The following is a 22719-nucleotide window of genomic DNA, read 5'->3' on the forward strand; positions in this document are numbered from 1 at the left end:
ACCTATACCTCACATTTGCACTACTGACCCTTGCATTAAGTGGAGGTGTGTAATGAGCATACATAGAATTGACACCTCCTCTGGTAGGAAAAAGGCAAGTGGGTAAACCCTCAGTTTGATAGTGAGGCACTTGAATGTTTATGAGATATTGGGATAATGGTGTATTATCTGCAATGGAGTCCAATGAGTTTGAAATAATCATGGTTTCATCAGCTATGCTTGCATCATTGTCAACCATATTGATCATCCCTTGTTCCTTTTCAAGCATTTGTTGTGTCTTTCTTGATTCCTTTTCCTGTCCTACCATTTGTTTTTGTTGGTCCTTAACTTTCCTTGCTTTATCTCTTCCAAGCCTTTCATATGCTCGACGTTATGCTGCAACAATCATTGCTGCCTTCTTCTCCTTGACTAGATCCTTATTTTTCTATTTTAATTCTTGCATTTCAAATTTATTTTTTTTAGACTCAACTAACAGGTTTATATAGTCCTCTGAGGTGAGTAACTGTGAGCTTCAGCCCAAACGAAGACTACCCGGTGTACCCTGCTTTTTTTTCATTGATACTCTCTCTATTGGTAGCTTTAGGAACCGACCAAGTATCTTCTCTACCCCCCCCACATGCATGTCATTTCTTGGTACTTCCCTTTCAGTATCTGATGGAATTGATTGAACTATATCATTATCTTCATTGGATGCCTCATTATGTACTTCATCTTCTTCCATTGATCTATTTTCCACAAAAAAAATGAACAATTTCATAGTTCAATTCTACTGGTTGTGAGGGCATGTTCATTATTTGTTCATTGGTTGTTGAGACACTATGTGCATTCATATTAATCATTGCTTCTTCTAGCCATGACGGTGGGGTCACTTGGCTTGGCAATGTCAATTGGTCATTGTCAACTACATGTTCAACAATGTCATTAAAAATATCAACAGCATGAGTTTCATGTTCTTGAGTTGGTGGAACGATCTCCATGTTACTGCGAATTTGTTCATGGTTATACTATGTTTCACATACAGTTTCATCATATTCATCATATAAGTGTCCTTGAGAGACGGAAACCATATTACCAGCTGCAACCACATCATCTTGGTCATCTACTTCGTGCACTTCAACACCTATTTGGGCATTCCCTTCTTCTGGACCATCCACATGAAATTCCTGGCTACAACCAGTATCATGCATAAGAGCATCATAGTTCAGTGGCCAGATTCGTATCCTCCTAAAGCCAACCTTGATATTTGATGGTGTTAGAGCCCTTTTAAAAGCTTTACTTGCAAGCTCTGCTAGCTCGAACCTTTTCACCTCAACCCTTGGATTTTTTGCCATCCATGCAGCACACTCCGACTTGAAATAGTTCTTGAAAGGGCCAAACACACTAACATCAAGGTGTTGCAGTCTGTGAGTGGTATGAGAGGGCAATGTCAACAAGTCGATGCCTAAATTGTTTGCTTCCTCAATTTTTTGTACAACCATGTGGCTCCCATGGCCATATAATATCAATGGGTGTCTATTACTAGGTGAGACGCCACTTGGTACCAATGCAGCAAAGTGAAAAAGCCGACTTAAAAATAGTTCTTTAGTCATCCATGCATGGGGATGTGCAACCATGCATGCACCTGGTTCACAGTTCTGTATATAGTTTTTCAATTGATTTTTACCTTTGAATAGATAAAATCCTCGGATTGAAGTACCAATTGCATTGACACAACATAAAATAGTTATCCACTCCCTACTCTTAGGAAAAATATTTGGCACATTTCGGCTTCCTCTATTGGAAATTACTTGCATGCCACAATTCCTCCCTGCCTGTAAACCTGTTTCATCACATTTCCATATATGGTCTGATCCATAAGAATGTTTATTGTAAGCACTAGAAAGTGTGTCATAGAACTTCTGCACAACTGCAGGGCACAAATTTAATGCTCTATCTCTATCAAGGCCCTCAGCAGTATGCAATATAGTTATGGATGCCTTTTTTTAAACCCAAACCACCATGATTTACCAGGAAATCCATCTTTGAATGAGTTTGGCCTCCCTTGATAGATTTGAGCAACTGTGGATTTGAGTTGTATCAACTCTAGCCCATGTCCCAATTGGGCCATCTCTTTACACCACTCAACCACCTCGACCTCCTCCTCCTCAGTGATAACTGTAAGAGGCCCTCTACATTTTGTATGAGTCAGTCCATTTATCAAATAATGTATTGATGAGGGAGGAATACCATGTTTCTTTGGAGGTGCCTGAACTGAGTGTCCATTAAACTCTATGTCATCAATTGCAACTAACATTTCTTCTTTTTTCCATCCTCTTATAGCACTAATATTTTTAGTTGAGCTTGCCCCTTGGATCGTTGTTGACGGTGGTTATGTGGATGATGCTGTGATAACATCAGCTTCAGTCGCATGGTCATCCTCAACAATGTTCCTTGGGGCATTGTTGACATTGGCATCACCTGTCCTGTCCTCATCAGACGATGTGCATCACAGTTGTGCACCCCTTGTCACTCTCTTGCCACTTCTCCTTGTACGAGCAACATAAATACCTTTTTCCATAGATGCAACAACCTGTAAAATTATTGCATGCATTTAAATAAGAATATTTGTAAATTATGCTTTCATATAAGGCAAAAATACTTCTACTTTATTACAGGAAATTATCAACAGGTACGTTAGTATCCTTGAAAAATCAAATATACAGAATCATTTTGTTGTATGTCTTCAAAATTATCAGTGATTGTTATTTTGATAACTTTTATTTACACTTAAAGTACCATGACTGTATTGATTGGTTTTTTTATCCATTTCCCAACAGTGCCTCTTGTTCGGTTTGACTACTTAAAATATTGTTTTGTTGTTTTGATAATTTGTCTTTACAGTGAACATACCACGAGAAGATCTGGTAGTTACTATTTCTTGAATTAATTTGTTTAGACTCCTGCTTGTTATCGCAATTGAATTCATTCACGACCCCGCTGTCTCACCAGGTGGACTTGCATAATGCCTTCTAGGTCTGTTCTAGGTCTGTTCTTCGGTAATGAGGGTTAAGTTAGATAGAAATATAAGTTGTTGTTTTCGTAGAGGGTGCATGCATGTGTCACCTTCAGTGAACTAGAGTGTTTCTTTTGTAGGTCTTCAGATCAGACTCCCATTCAGTTAAACTTCTAGTTAAGTTCTAAGTTCAATTCAGTTCTAGTTCCTCCCACTACAACCTATCCCTCTTAACATTCATTATCTAATTTTTATTTATTATTATTATTATTATTATTATTTCTCTAAGGATGCACTTCTCCAGAAATGGATCTCTGGCTATCAAGGAGTTATCATTGGCCAAACCAAGCATGGTATTTAATTTGACCAAGGCTCCAACTTGAGACCCCCTAAAGCACTCTTGATCGCAACTTGGCACCATAACAATTTTTTCCTCATGTTACTTACAGTTGAAATTTTTAGTCATGTAAACATTCATTTCAACTACAACTATTATTTGTATCTTGTCTACATATATAAGAGAGGCCATGCCTTTTTCTTAAATCGGGAAAGAATATTATCAATTTGTAAAGTTTTGAGTAATTATTGACCTCATATATCAAATTAGATAAAGTGAATAGGAGTAATGAGGGTGCAGTTGGATAGAAATATAGGTTGCTGTTTGGTAGAGGGTGCATGCATGTGTCACCTTCAGTGAACTAGAGTGTTTCTTTTGTAGGTCTTCAGATTAGCCTCCTATTCAGTTAAACATCTAGTTAAGTTCTAAGTTCAATTCAGTTCTAGTTCCTCCCTTTTAACATTCATTATCTAGTTTTTTTTTTTTTTTTTCCTGTAAGGATGCACTTCTCCAGAAATGGATCTTTGGTTGTCAAGGAGTTATCATTTTCCAAACCAAGCATGGTATTTAATTTGACCAAGGCTCCAACTTGAGACCCCCTGAAGCACTCTTGATCACAACTTGGCACCATAACAAATTTTTTCCTCATGTCACTTACAGTTGAAGTTTCTAGTCATGTAAACATTCATTTCAACTACAATTATTATTTGTATCTTATCTACATATATAAGAGAGGCCATGCCTTTTTCTTAAATCAGGAAAGCATATTATCAATTTGTAAAGTTTTGAGTAATTATTGACCTCATATATCAAATTAGATAAAGTGAATAGGAGTAATGAGGGTGCAGTTGGATAGAAATATAGGCTATTGTTTGGTAGAGGGTGCATGCAAGTGTCATCTTCAGTGAACTAGACTATTGCTTTTGTAGGTCTTTGGATTAGCCTCCCATTCAGTTAAACATCTAGTTAAGTTCTAAGTTCAATTCAGTTCTAGATCATCCCACTAGTTCTAGTTCTAGTTCATCAAAACTTGCATCATAAGATCCTTGTTGAATAACATGTAAAATATGGACATGTATTCAACCCATTCAATCTAGCTGACAAATTTTCATTACATGGATAACTAGCCTCAGTACCTATTTCCATTTCTTCTTTTCAATGTTGATCATCCTTTTCTTGTTTAAGAACACATTTAGACTTTAGCATAATAGGAAAGAAAGCTATCTATAGCAGGTGGTTTTTGGATATAGAAAGTGATTGGTCAACGAGTTTACAAAGCATCAACTTTTTTGGTTCTATGTTTGATTTCCTTCAATTCTTCAAAAATCTTCCTTGCCACATGTAGCTTTTGCCACATTTGCAATAGTTTGAGGATGTTTGTGCCTTCTTTGTGGTCCTTCATTCTGATAGTTTTCCCCTTGTGTACAACAACATTCCAATAGGTCCCTTCCACTGCTTCTTGTTCATTTGTTTATGCTATTTTCTTCCTTTTACATTGTTTTGTTTTCTTTCTGATCATATTTCAAGAATGATCTAAACCCCCTTTTCCTTTTCTCCTTTCAACTTTTTCTTCACTTTATTTTGCAGGTCTTGTTTATGCTACCATTAGTCTTGATAATGTTTGTTGGTGGCCTCATACAAGGTTTTCGGTTCCAACAGCCGATGTTGTATTGCAATAGTTGACCGCTAATTAAGCAACTCATCTGAAGCTTCTGATCTATTTTACAACCAAGACAAGGACAATAAATCTATGCTTATCTTCCAATTGGGTTATAGTTTTTGTTTCTTATTATAAAATTTCATTAAGCTTTTGTTAACAATGATTCTCAGAAAGAAAATGCCTTGAGAAATTATGGGTAAACAGATTTCAATTGAGTTGATCATCATGTTCCTACATATTTTTGCATGTTGTCTTATGCTAAGTTGTTATTTTATCCTTCATGTCACTAGAGAAATGTCCAGGCAACCAAACTTCTGCTGCAATACCTAAGGTGCTACCATTAAAAGTTGGGGGCTTTTCAAGTTATGGTGATTTTCAACTTCCTCTATATATGTAAATGAGGTAAACCACATGCTCATATTTTCTTAATGGATCTTGCATGTACATTTTTGTGCTTACATTGACTCCAGGAAGGATGATAGCTCTTAGTCCAATCTTCACGTTGATATTGGTGAATATTTTGCCAGCATACTTAGATTTTGCTGCATTTTGTTTGAATCCCTATGATCATTCTTTGTCAGACTCTAATTTTTTATTAATCCCTTCAATATGTTATGTTCCTATGTGGTTCTTCAGGGTTTCTTTGTCCAAATCCCCATTTAACATGTTCCGCTTTTTTCACTCAACTTTTTATTGTTGCATGTTGCTTCTATAATTTAAACACGAGATTCTTAATGTGCTCAAGGCATCAAGCGACACCAGGGAAAATTTTAAGAACCCCCCCAAATTTACATGTATAATAAATGGGCGAATCTCCATGGTATATAGGAAAAATGGAAGGCGATTTTATCAATAATATGATATGTATATATAATTTTTTGGCGAATCTCTCACCAGGCATGGCGAATATTTTACTCAATTATAAAATCTTGTGTTTATTGAATACACAAATGAAATCATTGCATCTTTAAAATATCTTTTGAAATCAAAATTACCGAAATTACATATCGATAACCTAGTGGGTGTAGGATAAAATTCACCCGTGTCATTCACAGAAAGCATGAGAAAAAACCTAATACTATATATAAAACCAAGAAAAATTCAAATTCATCACTTCTAGGGACCTCGTAATCACCCTGCCAATACACAAGTATGTTCCTGTTTGCAATTAGAAAAATTACCCAAATTACAATCTGTTTACTCCACTTCTAGGGACCTCGTAACCACCCTGCCAATACACAAGTATGTTCCCGTTTGCAATTAGAAAAATTACCTAAATTACAATCTGTTTACTCCAGCATATGTTGGAAAGTTATAGAAGGATGACTAGTGCAATCAATCCATTCCTTTTAGCCCTGGATTTGTTTCAGTGTAAAACAGAAGTATACAAATATACTTGTCCAATGTCTATGCTTTAACCATTCACCTTAGGATGTTTTTACAATATAATTTCCTAAGTCTATTTAATATCTTCATTATCATAAAAACCAACCTATATCCATCTTAACTCCACATCTACCACTCTTAGGGGGATGAAATCTATTTATCCCTCTGAGCACTTGATAGACCCAGAATTAAGATGGATCTAAGATAGAATTTCTGCTTTAAATAGTCTATGCTCACATGAATACCATGGGTTATCATAAACCTGGAGCTTAAAAATTACTATTTGTAATTTATAAAAATTAATAAAATTAATAGTTGATTTTTATTTTGTTTTTATTTTAACCAAGCTAAAATGTTTAACATACATTAAATTAAAACATTCATTTTTACTCTTGATTGGATCAAATATTTTTTCACTCTATGCTAGTTTGCATATCACAATATTTGATACGTCTCGGGGGTTAGTAGATCCAGAGTAAAGATGGATCTATGCTGGTTTAATTCCCCCATTTAAATAGGCTACATTCCAAGTGAATACCATGGGTCAATACCATGTGCCATTTTGGTGAATACCATGGGTCAATACCATGTGCCATTTTTGTTTTTATTAATACTAATATTAGGGTTAATAATGCTTTTTTGCATGGTATTAATAACAATCTAGTCCATGGTATTTGTCCCATAGTATAAATATAAGGTGACTTATGGAGTAAATATAAAAAAATGTTTTATTTGTTTACCATACCTCTCGTTTATTTATATTTTTATTAATTTACCATACCATTCATAAATACAAGGTGACTTATGGAGTAAATATAAAAAAATGTTTTATTTGTTTACCATACCTCTCGGTTATTTATATTTTTATTAATTTACCATACCTCTTTTACAAATATGGTATTTGGCCCATAGGATTCACTTAAATAAAACCTCTTTCTTGAGCCTTCATAAATAGAACGAGGGTTATGGACTAAATATAAAAAGAGGTTTTATTTATTTACCATGCATCTAGTTTATTTATATTTTTATTTATTTACCATACCTTTTGAGTAAGTATAAAAATATGTTTTATTTATTTACCATACCTCCACTTTACTTATATTTTTATTTGTTTACACCCTTGCATGTATATAAGGTGACTTATGGAGTAAATATAAAAAATGCTTTTTTTATTTACCATACCTCTCATTTATTTATATTTTTATTAATTTACCATACCTGTATTTGGGCCTTTGGCCCATAGGATTCACTTAAATAAAACCTATTCTTGAAAATGGGCGAATGGATTCACTTAAATAAAACATATTTTTGAAAATGGGCGAATGGAAGGTTGTAACTCCTAATTTCAAGGGCTAAATTTACCTTTTTTACCCTCTCCCTTAAAATAAGGTGGGCTATTTGAGGTGACTTGTAAAAATGTACTATGATACAAAATATTCGCCCACTAAAAATTTAAAACCCCTTAATTTCGCCAAAGGGCGAACATTCGCCCCTAAAATCACCCCTAAGCAACACCCTGTTTCTCTTCATCTACTGACTAGAGTTGTTCCCTTTATTAATGGGTCTCATCTACAAGTTCTTTGTTATTATCTACCAACTTTAAACTATTAATATAGTCCCATTAGCTTTCTATAGTGTTAGTCCTTAATATTTATCTATCCTTTAGCATAAGTATTATGGACCTAATAGAGAACTCAGAATAACCTAGTCTGGTGTGTTAATTCATAAATCATATAAAAAATGCTAAATTTCTAATGTTAATTTCACAAAGATGCATGGCATTTCTAACCTCATTTATGCTATGTACTCTGATATTTGGAGTGGTATCCTATAAATGCGTTTTTTACATTCAGTAGAGATAGAAATGTATTTGAAACTTTGTCTCTAGGTTTGTTTGTTCATTGTGGATAGGATATCTAAATTTTTCAGATATGAATGAGAAGCCTTTACCTGGGTAATGGGTCCAAACCTCTCAATGACATTAAAGGTTTAAAACAAGAAAAACAAGCTCTATATGGACGTATCTTCAACCATCTATCTTGTGGAATATCTTTACTTCAAAGGTGGGCTTAGTTGAAATCCATGTACATGAATTGCAGTTCCATCTTCACGTCAATGTGGGTGAATATTTTGCAGGAATACTTCTTACATTTTGCCGCATTTTGTTTGAATCCCTACATCATTCCTTGTCAAACTCCCATCTTGTCTTGATCCCTTCAATGTGTTATGTTACCTAAGTGGTTCTTGAGGCTTTCTTTGTCCAAATCATAATTCAACATGTTCCTCTCTTTTCACTCAACTTTTTATTGTTGCATTTTTCTTCTATATTTAAACATGAGATTCTTGATGTGCTAAATGCACCAAGCGACACTCTATTTCTCTTCATGTACTTACTAGAGTCATTTTCTTCATTAGTTTGTCTCATCTACCAGTTTTTTTTTTAATTTACCAACTTGATACTATTAATTTCGTCCCATTAGCTTTCTATAATGTTAGTCTTTTACCATCCCTTAAAATAAGAATTATGGACCTAAGAGAGAATACCCTAGGCTGTGTGTTGATTTTCATGAATCTAAAACTATAAGAACTGAAACTGTAACTGAAACTGAATATGTAAGAACTGAAACTGTAAGAACCGTGAGAAATGAAAATAGAATTGTAAGAAAAATGTGTTGTAATTGATATAACTAACTTGGATATACTGCCAACTGTTCTGTGATGTTTTGTCTTCAAGGTTGGTGAATAGTTTTAAAGCATAACATGCAACTTCAAAAGTGGTTGAACTTCTTTTATAGTTTTTGGCACTTGAATTTAATTGGTGGTAAAGATGGACATGGATTGCAATGGCTTCATTTTGAATGTGTGATCTAGATTTAATTTGATGTGATCCAATGGTTGGGAATTTGTTATTTGTTGATCCATGTGCTTTGATTTGTTTTAATGACAAATAGAATGGGTTGAGTGTCATTTATTGAAGTTATTGGATTGGGTGTCAATTATTGAACAAAGTGGGTTTAAATGTTATTGGTTGGGTGTCATTTATTGAACATAGGGGGTCTAAATGTTGAATAACACAACATTCATGTTATTGGGTTGGGTGTCATTTATTGAACATAGGGGGTTTAAATGTTGAATAACACAATAGTTATGATGGACATACATTCACTTTTATTATGTGCAGGTATGGGTTTAAATGCTATTGGGTTGGGTGTCATTTATTGAACATAGGAGGTTTAAATATTGAACAACACAACAGTTATGGCTGACATACATTCACTTTTATTATGTCCAGGTATGGATATTTATTTGGGATACAAAGATTCAGTTCTCATGAGTGGGAGTTGAATTGAGTGCAACTTTGTACTTCTGGAATAGACCATTTTGGAAGCATTTATGGTTTTATCTGTTTTCTAGTTGGGTCAATATGGTTTGCACTCTTAAGTATCGAGATACTATTTATGGACAGTTGTGGGCCCAGTGAATGTTTTGAGAAATTTTAGACATAAATTAATACTTATTTGCACTTAATGTTATTTATCTGTGTTTAAATATTGATTGCAAAAGTCTCAATTTCTGGTGGTTTGGTGAGACGAATACTATATCAATCATTGGTCCTTGCACAACATTAGACATCTCTCCCCTATAAACCCGAAAATTTACTAATAAATACATGCCACCCAAAGTTCATATATATATATATATATATATATATATATATATACATTTCCAATTTCTGCCAGATAACTAACTTACTTCTAATGTAACATAATAATTCCGCCATATGCGCACCTGGCTGTAGTACTATTTTTAAAAATAAATAACCGTTCCTCAACTAATTAGAGCACTCAGTCCTCTGCTAATTTCCTAGAGAAAAAATGGCTGAAATGGAAAAATGAAGCCCGTTCGTTCATCATGCGATTGTGCCTCTCTTTGTTTGTGCTTAAAAGCTGGCATTGTTAGATTACTTATGGCGATCAGAAGATGAATCTTAGCCTCTATTCTTCCTGCCAGTGATGCCTACAGTGAAGTCCTAACAGTCAACACTGCAAAATAAGAACAAAGGAAATTAATTTCGTAACAAATGCATGTCATTTTCAAATAATTTTTACACCAAATTTGTAAGGCATGGTCAAAGTTTCAGCATAATTAAAATTCCATTTAAGTTAAAATTTAGTGGGAAGAATCTTACCTCGTTTGAAATTGATTTACATATTCAAAAAATAACATTTTGAATAAATCTAAACTTTGACACTCTTAAATCGTCAAATTCCAATTACCTCTTGATTAGGCTGCTCAACAGATAGAACATCAGGCATCTAAGCTCCAAATACTTATGCAATGAAGCTAAATCAATTTAAATGAAGCCCAAATAACCAATGGAGATAGAGGTTGAGTTTGCTACTAGAGTCGAGGGGGGCATTTAATGTTTTGGGCATGTCAAGAAGTTACTACGACTTGGAAGATGCAGCGACCACTACCATTGGTGCATCCTTTCCCAGTTACTGGCCAGTGGCTTCCCTTCACTGAAAATAGGCTTGCTATAAATGTTAGAACTGTATTAGATATTGAGGTATACCAAAATTTATGGGAAATCTATGTGTTATTGAAGGATCTGTGCTAAATATTTTTGGGGAAACAGTTTATAATTATGAATGACAGGTCAAAACCTATGACAACTTTCCCAAGAACCTAGCCCATTTGCAAATTTTGAATAAAGCTCAATCACTCTCAAATTCCAGGCAGTTCTCTAAAAACCTCATACTAACGGTTATGGTAGGTCGTAATTAAACATTTCTGTGAATTCGAATTTTCTATTTTACATACCATGTAAAACTATCAACTGTATATTGATCTACTGAAATTTAATCTAAAGAGTATTGAAAGTTTAATTGATTTAAATTTTTTTGTAGTAATATAAATTAAATGACTAGTAAATTTAATAAATAATCACGATAAAATATTAAAATACTTCTTAATAAACAATCACTATAAAACATTAAAATGTTTATTTTTATTATATATCTCATTATATTTTAAAAAATAATAAAAATATACAAAATTGTAATTTTATTTTAAATTAATTTATTATTAATTATAAAAAAAATTAATATTTTTTTGAAAAATTATAAAACTTCACAAAATTATAATTTTATTTTAAATTAATTTATTATTAATTATAAAAACAATTAATATAATATAGCTTATGAATATCACATACTTAAAATAAAAATAAATCTTAATACTTAATACAACGTAAATAAAATATTTTCTTTATTTTTATACTATTCAATTCATCAAAATAAAAAATATATACAAATAAAAAAGTACACAATTTTGTAGAAAATTTTCGTCAACTGCTATTGAAAGAAGAAATATTCCTTGAACGCAATTCTTTAGTGCAGGGTTTACTCGCTCATCTAGTGCATTGTTTCAGTGTTCATCTAGTACATTGTTTCAGCATTCAAATTGCGTGGATTTATATAAATGCTAAATAAAATTATTGATTATGTAATTGAGTTGAGTATTCATTTAGTGCATCGTTTTAGTTTTTGAATTGGACTTATATAAATGTTAAATAAAATTACTGATTATGTAATTGAATCAAGAGGTTTATTCTACAATTCAATATGAGGAGATATGAGGGGATATGTAAATTTGTCTGTTTAGTTTCTTTTTAAAATAAAATTAAAAACTAAAAGTTATGTTCTAAATAGAAAAATAATATCCCCTATAATAAAAAAATAATGAATAGAAATAAAAAATGTATCAATAAAATGTTTAAATATTATATATATTTTTAAATATTTTAAAAAATATATAAAGATCTATATTAACTAATATGTATATGTAGATTAACAATAAAATATTTTAATGTTCAATATGAGTCATCAATAAAATATTTTAATAAAATTAATAAAAACTATTTTATAGTTAAAATTTTATTTAATTTTATATTTATTTAATTTAGCAATCAAAAAAAAAAATACATTAATATTTACATGATTATGAACCGGGGCTGGACCAAAGATGGAGGTTTAGGGTTTGGGTCAGACCTGCAAGGGCAGACCTGCACAGACCACGACCACTCTATCATAGCTCTCTAGTAATACGAACAACAACAAATGACAAGGAATAAGGCACAAATCATGGACATCCCCCAGGGGGAGGATACAGTGCCTCCCTCCAATGATCCATAAAACATTTAGATGCACATGGAAGATACCAGGAAAAAATCCCAGGAAGAAACGGGAATGGGACATGGTATACAGACAGACAATATAGACAAAAATGCGGCTCCGAAAGCAACATCGGCTACCTATAAGCCTGTTGCAACTGGAAGACCTAAGATTGAGCTCCCAAGTCAAAGAATCAATACTCAAATCCAGTACATGAAGGATCATGCCTTAATAGGGAAATTTATAGGCTTCTGGCCTACAGAGAAAGCTTTGCATGGATGGATCGCAGCCAAATGGAAACCAAAAGGATACATTACCCTGCAGTTGGGGCCTAAGGGCTTCTGTACGGCAGTTTTCAACTGTATAGAAGATCGAAACAGAGTCCTTGATGGAGGACCATACTTTTTTAATGTAGCTAGTCTGTATCTGAGAGATTGGATTGAAAGATTCAACCCCGGAAAAGAAGATCTAAGCTGGGCACCAGTATGGATCTACGTCTATTTTCTTCCATTGGAATATTGGGATGAAGATTCATTGCAAGATATTGGTAATGGACTAGGGTAATTCATCAAAATTGCGGAGGAGACAAAACTCAGAAGATATACTTCGTATGCTCGCATTTGCGTTTATATGCACCTAAGCAAGACTCTTCCGTATGCGGTAAGTTTATATCATGACGATTTTGAATAGATTCAGTCAATAGATTATGAACATGCCCCATTTCGATGCAGAAAATGTCATGCCCTTGGCCATCTCTTTCGTGACTGCCCATCAAATCTGAAAACCCTAACCTCTACCTCCTCAGATAAACCTGACTCGGACGGATTTACCAAGGCCAGCAACCGCAAAAAGAACCACAAAAAACCCGTTTCAAACCCTAAAAAACTTTCCGCTAATACTTCCATGTCATCCACGAGCAATAGCTTTGAGACCTTAGCTTAGCCAGATCTGAATGACTTTGAGAATCCATCACACTCTGAGGAGACACCCAAGATGACATCACAATTCATTCCCATTGGCTCAAAGAAGCCCCAGAAGCCTAAGCAATCCATAGATCCCACCACCTCCTCACCCAGTATGACTCTGAAATGGAAATCTCTGGGCATGGAAGCCGATAATGTGCAGCAAGAAACCATGGTTGTAATAGAAATAGCAGAGGAAATGAGTGAAGCCCAGCACATGGAAGAGGAGCTTGAAAACATAGATCTTGGAGATCTAGACATACTTGGATTAGAACAAGCTTGCAAGAAAAAAGAATATGACAAGATCCCAGAAAGACAGCTAGAAAACTTGGAAGTCATCCTTTCCAGAGCACAACAGTAAAGAACCCTAGGCATTCAGCCTGGAAGTCAATGGGATGGCAAAAACATTCCTAAAGATAATAAAAAAAGAGGGAGGAAAAAGAATCTTCAAAGAACCATCCGCATTGGGGAAATGCTGGTGGAATTGGGAAGATACTCCAAGCTTACAAAATATTACAATCCTCTACCCAATAATGAATCATGAAGCTCACTTCATGGAATATTAGACGGTAAATAACCTGGGAAAATATAGATTGATAAAAAACATGATTCAGCAGGAGAAACCCCAAGTCTTCTTCATGCAAGAAACTAAATGCAACTCTACAACACTGAGTCTAACCCTTGTAAAAGCATGGCCAGGTAGTCAAGCAGTAGTAGTGGATGCCTTAGGAGCTTCAGGAGGTCTTGCAATAGTCTAGGACGAATGACCTATCATGCTTACCAACATTCATGCGAGTAAGCACTTCATTCAAGCCTCCTTTCATAAAACAGGGACAAATGTGCATGGTCACCTAACCAATGTCTACTTCCCCCAGGATGCAATGCATAAGATAGACATATTGAATACTTTATCTTTGATCAACTCCAACAGAACACATCCATTCTAGATTACAGGAGGAGACTTCAATATGATTACAAAGATGGAAGAAAAAAGAGGAGGCAGGACCAAACTAGATAATGAAAGCATTCATTTAAAAAATTTCATCCAAAACAACTGGCTTATAGATATGACATTCAACAATGGAATCTACACTTGGAATAAAAAACGAGCAGGTACACATCAAATTGCCTCTCAATTGGATAGATTTTCGCTTTCCGACAATGCAGTCCATCTTGGAGGAGACTTCTCGGCTTCGATCTTACCTCTCACAGGCTCAGATCAATGGCCAATATCACTCAAATCGCAAAGATCGGGAAGCATTACACGACAGCCTTTCCACTTTGAAGCATTCTGGTTGACGCATCGAGACTTCATCAACCTGATAAATGCGGTTTGGAAAAGTTTCAAACCTCCGGATGGCTCAAAAATATATCAATTCCAACAAAAACTCAGAAATCTCAAAAAAAAACATCAAGCAATGGAATCAACTTACCTTGGCAATATCTTCCAAGCACAAAATGCTCTAGATCAAGAAATGAAAAGACTACAGCAGATGATCATCATGGAGGGAAGATCCGAAGCAATCTCAGAATAGGCAAAACACTTTCAGACACAAATATCAGAAAGAGCAAAGCAAGAAGAAATACTTTGGAAACAAAAATCAAGAGTTAGATGGCTTAAGGAGGGCGAAGAAACACAAAATTTTTTCATCGCACCACTATCCAGAGAAGAATGCACAACAACATCACTCACATCCAGAATCGGTAAGGGGAATGATTGGAAAAACATGAGGATGTAGAACAAGAGCTTCTTACTTATTTCAAGCAGGTACACCAAGAACGTCAAGCGGATAGATAGCCAGCTATAGAGAAGATCACCAAGAATATCCCAAAAATCATAACAGAGGAACACAATCAGCTCCTCCTCAGGCCAATATCTTTACGGGAAGTGGAGAATGCAATGCGACAACTCAAAGAAGAAAAGGGGCCTGGCCCTAATGGTTTCACATCCAATTTCTTTCACAACTTCTGGGATTTAATTAAAGAGGAGGTCTGGCAGGGTGTTGAGGAATCCAGGATTTGATTTTCCTCTTATTGCTAAATTATTTTACAATCAAATAATTTTTAATTTATTTATTAAATTTATTGTTGAATTATTTTATAATCAAATAATTTATATTTTTTTTATTGATTCCTTAAGTTTCAAAATCTGGAATATAAATTACTTTTAATTCTGTTTTATATATTTATTTATGCATTTAATTAAAAATTTGTAATTTATAAATAATTAATTATATAACTAAATTAGTAGAGAAAGAATTGAAAATTTATTTAAAAAATAATTTACTAATTTTAATTTTAAATTAAATTAGCTCTGAAAGTTTATATATATATATATATATATATATATATATATATTAAAAACATTTTAGCCCAACAAAGCAGAGGAGGATAATGTCTCTGTACGGTTTTCACTTTGCCAGAAACTCCGCTTGTAAATGTTTCTTGAAAGAGAAGAATCGTTACGCAAACAGTAGAAATCGAGTATGCAAAATTTCAAAGAAATCAAAGATCCTATTTGTTTGGAGTTTTCTATAAAAATCGTGAAGATGCCATTTTTTGGAATTTTTCTTTATCAATTGTCTAAGCAATAGTCCAGGTACCATTCCTTATTTGTAATAACAGTATGTCTAACCAATAGTCATGGAACCGCTGGAAATAGTAAGAAATTCCTATTATAATTGTTTTGACAGTACCCACGACAGAGGAGGATAACCAGCCTGCAGGAAACATGGAACCTAACCTTCGTTGGAAGTCGTCATTGCATCAGCTGGTAAATCTTTATTGGATAGAAGAAATATTTACATATACAGAAGAAATAGACTATGCAAGGAAATCAAAGATCCCGTTGTTTTAGTTTCATTAGTTGCAATCTCCCCAACTCAAGTTTTGAGAGAAAGACTCCTCTCCCCAAATCTCCCCAAATCTTTCATTTCTTTGCTGTGTACAAATTTCCATATAATATTTCTCATAGAGCATGCAATTCTGCCATAATTTGCAGAAAGATTCTGAACTCCCCATGTAACTCCAGCTCCATGAGGTTCTGAAGCCCAAAGATCCAATCTTGCACCACGCACCTCTTTAGATGAAGAATTTCAAGGCGTTCCATGACTTTTATGTCCTCGGGAAGACGGAGACGGCAACAAGAATCTTGAGAAGAAGCAACATATTTGCAGAATCCTCAATTTTTTAACAATGAATATCGAAATAATTCAGACGAAACTCAAAATCAAACTTAATTAATACTGAGTAACACCAAAAATATATTCAACAAAAATATATCCAACATCGTGTATACCAAATATACCAAAAAGATTCACCGGCCTATAAACCTTTTATAAATTATTAAACCCCCAAAAGCCCCCATTAAATATAAAACCCAAAAAAGCCCCATTAAAGGGCCTCAGACATATATATTTTAAGAATCGAACCTGGGGCGCCAAGATCCATTCTCCTCGGAGCCATTCTTGAGCTGGGCGTAACTCTGAATGGGGATATGCCTTGAGAGTGCAAGTGTCAGGGAAATAGACCACCCAAAGATCCTCTTCCGCTGCCTCACAGTGTTTGACAATGACGCCACGCCACCAGCAGTCAGTGTCATAAGCTTCAACTGCATCCCCAACTGAGCAATGGAGAGGCAGCTGAATGTGGGGTGGGGTGGAATGGGTCTGACTTCACTGTGCAGCCATACCTCCTCCACCAATGGCTTTCCCTCGTCTGTTACAAACTTATCATACCGGATCTTGCAACGCCGGCCACCTGTGGTGAAAGTGAGGATAACTCCCTCAAACCGAGCCCCACCATAACCCTCTTCACTGCTGCACACATCAACCCTCATTCCTTTACTCAACCCCTTATTTCTTACTCGCCCACTTGCAGAATCTGACTTGTCAGGTCTTCAAAAGTCCCCTTCTCAAGTTGAATAAAACCTTCTGATGAAGAAGCTTCATTTTCAGATCCTTCAATTGCAAAAGGGTCATTCTTTTCAGATCCTTCAATTGCAAGGCCTTTGCATTTGCTGCCTTTCCCATCTTCAACGCAGCGCTCGATTACTAGAAGAGTTTTTCCCATTCCTCCCATGCCAACAACAGCAATCAGTTGAGGGCCATTTTCCGTCAATATAAGTTTAGTAATCTCAGCAATGTCATGTTCCCTCCCAACCATCTGCGATTCTTGAGCAGTAAATCTTTCCCTCTTATCTTCTACTATATATATATATTTTCTTTAACTAACATAACATATTTTCATAGTTATTTAATACTCAGCTGGCTGGATTGGGCTCCGATTTCCACGTCTCAAATAAAAACATACCGAGAGTTTAAAGTCTATTAGGAGGTGCAGAGCGACGAGTGTGAATGCGGGGATGGAATCGCTGATGCTATGAATTGTGGTTACACACAAGTAACCAAATGAAATTATTTGATTCCAATGTGGTTAATCTGTCGCGAATTAAGTAAGTTGAATGATGTATTAGGAAAAAATAAATAAATAAATAAAGGAGGTCTTAAACAACAAATAGAATGTAATATGTTGAACAATAAAATAATCTATATTTAGGTGTTTTAGTTAAAAATAATTGTAGTCAAAACACTGAACAGGTGTTTTAGTTAAAAATAATTGTAGTCAAAACACTGAACAAAACATGATCCGAAAATGCAACCTTTATTTATATTAATAACTGAGAAAAAGATACATGCCCATATACAATATAAGTTTCAAATCTTTGTAATGAATCCATCAGACAAACTAACACCCATAAAATAAATAAACTAGAATGACTCTAAAAATCCTATTCTATTATTTTCCCTAGAAAATTAAAAGCTAATAACTACAGTGTTGTAGGCCTAAATAAACTAGAATGACTCTAAAAATCCTATTCTATTATTTTCCCTAGAAAATTAAAAGCTAATAACTACAGTGTTGTAGGCCCAAGAAGAGCGCCCAGCCTTCTTTAAAAGTATATAATGATCTGTAGCCAACCAACCATTGAAGATCGATCATTCATTCATTCTTTCTGGTGTAACAAGGAGAGCGACCTAGCCGAAGGCAAGTGCAGAGTTGTTCCCGAAGGCAAGTGCAGACTTGTTCCCGCGGTGAACCAATCGCTGAAAACAGAGGAACCCCGACCATCCATTCATTCACCGGAGAAATAAAATAAGAAATAAAATAAAACATGAAGAGCAATAAATCTTACCGCCAGGAGGACGCGATCTGATGCATTTGATTTCGAGCCGGTTCTGAAAGACATTCCACCACACCACCACGGTGTCGCCTGCCTTCAATCCTTTCCTTCGAGCAAACTTATACCAACCCTTTTGGAAAACGAAGTGAAAACGTTGGGTGATTTGTTTTCCAAACAGTGGCTGGCTATTCACGCAAACACAGCGCTCGATTACTAGAAGAGTTTTTCCCATTCCTCCCATGCCAACAACAGCAATCACTTGAGGGCCATTTTCCGTCAATATAAGTTTAGTAATCTCAGCAATGTCATGTTCCCTCCCAACCATCTGCGATTCTTGAGCAGTGAATCTTTCTTCTTTTGATTCCTCCGCACCTGATCTGCCTCTCGGCACTTACTCCTTTTCACCTCTGACTCCTGAGTCTCAGCACTCAACTGACTGCAGTGTGTGTTCAATCAAGCCTCAAGCCTGCATGCACCTAGGTCCTTCCCAATTAGCAAGCTGTGGGAGCAGGGAACAAGGTAATGTAAGGCTTGACAAGTTGAGGAATTAACCTACTTTCTTGAAGCGGCCGACCAATTCAACCTATGCGATAAAAGATCGACTTGATTGCCAGGAACAGAAAGTTGAGGAATTAACCTACTTTCTTGAAACGGCCGACCAATTCAACCTATGCGATAAAAGATCGACTTGATTGCCGGGAACTTTTCTGTATGTGCGGTAGAACAGAAGATAACGAAGCGGCTCTGGTCAAATGGTTTTGTGCGTGTTGTGGAAAAACTGTTTCCCTAATTCTTATGCCTTTGTGGTTCCTGGTGAGAAGATTTGTCATTAGTTGTAAATCAGTACCGTGAATCGGGAATGCAGGATACTCATCATTATTATCAAGTTAAAGAGAAAAGTACAATTTAAACCACCTTTCCTCTAATGGACATTCGACTCTGAGTTGCGAAAGCGGTTTCGGAACCACCTTTCCTCTAATGGACATTCGACTTACTTGAGAAAGCGCTAAATGAAGTACATTTCACTTTTCGAGGATATAAAGCGCCCAGAAGTCATATGATTTTACATTTAAATAAATATTCTCTTTTAATAAGGCATATGCTCATGCCCAGACGTCAAAGGAACTGTCAAGATCGATGAAGAAAATGTGATTTTTTTTTAAAGATGTATGGTGTGAAAAAAAGCAAGCTGGTTCCTCGTGACTTCCGGCAATAGCAAAGTTTTTGGCCGGCATGCCCTGTATAATGGAGTGGGTCACCTGCTGAGTCGTCAGTCCTGTGTCGTGACTTAAAAGCACCTTCATAATTTTCTTATACGAATCATTTCGTACCAGACACGCTGCTTTCCCTTACCAAATCAACGCAATATGGCTCGGCGCGTATACATAAACCTCGGCGCTTTGTGGGGCAGGGAGAACTGAAAATGACATGCCGCTCTCGTCTGGAAAAAACACTGAATTTATCAAAAACAAAACCCTAGAACGTGGTGGTGGACGAACTGAAAATGGCTTGCTCCTGTGGTTAACTATTTTCTTAAAATTTCACCTGTGTTGTGGAAAAACTATTTGCCTAGTCTTGGTTACTCTATAATATTTAACAATAAAACTTCCTCTCTTATCTTTAATTAGAGAAGACATCCATCCTAATAAATATCCAGTATAATTTCTCATGGAACTTTGGAATAAATATCACACATACAATACCTAATATGCCCAATACAGAGTCAATCAAGATGCGCCTGACCTAAATTTTTCCATTTGAGCCAGCTGGTGGGAAGCACGGTTGGGGTTTGACAGGTCGTCCTGGGATTTGATGGGGAGACATGGTTCTCGTGGAGTATTTTGCTATTTAAATATAATTAATATTTATAGTAAATTAAATAAATTATATTAGAAACCAAGTAAAAGATCAGTGTATTTTTTATTTTATTTTTTAGCAGAGAGAATGGGTAGTTTCTTGGTTAGATATATAAGTATTTATAATTTAATTAGAACTGAAATTTTATGGAGTGGGAAAGTTTACTATTTTAAATGTTTCTAATGAAATTTGAAATTAAGTAGAATCTCATTATACCAATTACACATAATTCCAAAAAAATATATCAATAAAAATTAATATTTTAGACCTGATCTAAAAATAACAACCTATTATCTGATATGATCTATTTTATTCATTTAATTTGATTTTTTAAATATTTGTAATGAATTGGATTTTTTGAATGTTATTATTCCAACCACACATAGTTCCAGAAAACAAATATTTATTTAATTTTTTTTAAATATGTGTGATGAATTGTAATACGCTGATTTTTTAAATATTTGTGATGAATTGTTATTGAGATGGTATAATTCAAATATAATAAGAGTTTTAAAAGTATTAATATTATGAAATAAATATCTGTAATTTTAATTGTTTTTATAAAGAAATTTTAATAATAATTACTTCAAAAATATATTTATATAATTTTAAATTTTCTTGCAATTAAATTATTGACAATTTAAATCAATGACATTTTTTTGTGAGTTGTTTAATAATATACTCATTCATTATTAATTTAAAATTTTATGGACTAATTTAAAAAAAAAAATCATATTACCATAAGTTGATATTTTAAATAATGGAACATACAGCGAGATATCATGAATTATTTTCACCAAGTTTAAATTGCATTTATGGTTTGTTACTATTAAACTATTGGATTTAAAATAGCCAGAACAAATACTGTTATTTATTATTTTAAAATATTTTGGACAGAATATAAAAGAAAATAAAAAAGAAAAGAAAAACAGTTATAACAACTCTTGGAGCACTGGGAAACAGTTGCCACCACTTTTTTCCCAAAAGGGAAAAGGGAAGAGCTGGAAACAATTGTCACCACTTTCCCCACAAGGGAAAAGAAAAGAGCAACAAGGGGGTTTTTCCCTGAGCTGGATTGGGATACCAGTGGGAAGATTTCAATTTTATGGAAAATAGTCGAGTGGGTATGGGACTTGAGGTTGAACAGTAGTCCTGATGCCCAAGATACCTGATTGTCTTTAGTTCAACTGTTAGGAGCAGGAAGTGCAACCTTGGTGAGACCTTCCAGAAGGATTGTTGATTTGCATGGAACAAACACTAGTAACAGATAAGTACTCAAGGAATTCTAGTTACTTATGACAGTTAAAATGGTATGTAACAGGAGTAATGATCTAATTGCTTGTCTTAGGCTACTGTTCGTTTATGGAGATATTTGAATACCGGACTTATTCATCATAGAAAATTAATCTAAACCTAGCAGTACTTTAGTATCCTGAACCTACTAAATATTTGTTGTAAAAGGAAGAAAACTACTGTATTATAGTATCCGAAGCCATTTTATGTCTATTGTGTAAAAGGAAAAACAACTACTACTATTATGGTAATAGAGTTTGAGTTTTTGTCCATAACCTGTTACACTATAAATAACCTGGAATGGAAATTATCTTAAACTAACTGTACATTTCCCAAACAAAATTAAACAAGATTAATGAGGTGTGCCAAACGAGAAGGTCCACAACCTCCTGTAATAGCACTATCGTGGTAAAACAGGAGCGAGACCAAGATAAATGTATATGTCCATGCAGAGACTGAGTATATTTCCATATTTCAATTCGCATCCGGTATCAATACCGTTGAATAAATTAAGACTCGCTTACACACTAAACCATTCATTGAATTATTACAATGCACAAACTGGTGACAAAACCACGATTGAGAAAAGTATCAAAACCACTAAGAAATTCAAGAACTGAAATTATGTATATATTTTGAATATTCTTCTGTACTAAATCTCGGCTCTCTCATTCCACTTTACACAGTTTACATAAAAAACTTCAAACAAAATGTCTTTACAGCCTATGGGGTGAGGGCCAAGATTTGGCAACCTGGCCCATAACCTATCCATCATTTAATATAGACATAAAAGAAATTCATAGAATCATAACAGGTAATGTATGTCGTAACCATGCTATTAAACCATTCAAGGAAATAGACAGAAGTATTCTTT

At 34.6% G+C, this 22719-nt stretch overlaps 2 protein-coding genes across 2 annotated transcripts; both read right to left on the bottom strand.

Annotated features, from left to right (window-relative positions):
• Positions 1 to 16206: 16206 nt before the first annotated feature.
• Positions 16207 to 17812, bottom strand: LOC149215279 (uncharacterized). The gene is made up of 2 exons (XM_089391061.1): positions 16945 to 17812; positions 16207 to 16663 (listed from the first exon to the last, which is right to left on the bottom strand). Exons 1-2 carry the CDS (start codon positions 17349 to 17351, stop codon positions 16609 to 16611), a joined length of 462 nt encoding a protein of 153 aa, XP_089247187.1. The 5' UTR covers positions 17352 to 17812; the 3' UTR covers positions 16207 to 16608.
• Positions 17813 to 18158: 346 nt separating this feature from the next.
• On the bottom strand, positions 18159 to 19689 carry LOC149215280 (uncharacterized). The gene is made up of 2 exons (XM_089391062.1): positions 18708 to 19689; positions 18159 to 18618 (listed from the first exon to the last, which is right to left on the bottom strand). The coding sequence occupies exons 1-2, from the start codon at positions 19018 to 19020 to the stop codon at positions 18515 to 18517; spliced, it is 417 nt and encodes a 138-aa protein (XP_089247188.1). The 5' UTR covers positions 19021 to 19689; the 3' UTR covers positions 18159 to 18514.
• Positions 19690 to 22719: the final 3030 nt, after the last annotated feature.

This window comes from Pinus tabuliformis, chromosome 1_1 (assembly GCF_031772625.1).
Source record: "Pinus tabuliformis cultivar Carrire ecotype Pingquan chromosome 1_1, CPIR1, whole genome shotgun sequence".
Lineage (NCBI taxonomy): Eukaryota > Viridiplantae > Streptophyta > Pinopsida > Pinales > Pinaceae > Pinus > Pinus tabuliformis.

Excerpts from the sequence above, each read along its gene's own strand:
- LOC149215280 (XM_089391062.1), bottom strand. The coding sequence starts at position 19,020 with ATGGTTGGGAGGGAACATGACATTGCTGAGATTACTAAACTTATATTG. Across the intron at positions 18,619-18,707 it reads CAGATCGCGTCCTCCTGGCG|CGATTGGTTCACCGCGGGAA; the intron begins GTAAGATTTATT and ends CTCTGTTTTCAG.
- LOC149215279 (XM_089391061.1), bottom strand. The coding sequence starts at position 17,351 with ATGAGGGTTGATGTGTGCAGCAGTGAAGAGGGTTATGGTGGGGCTCGG. Across the intron at positions 16,664-16,944 it reads AATGGATCTTGGCGCCCCAG|ATTCTTGTTGCCGTCTCCGT; the intron begins GTTCGATTCTTA and ends CTTCTTCTCAAG.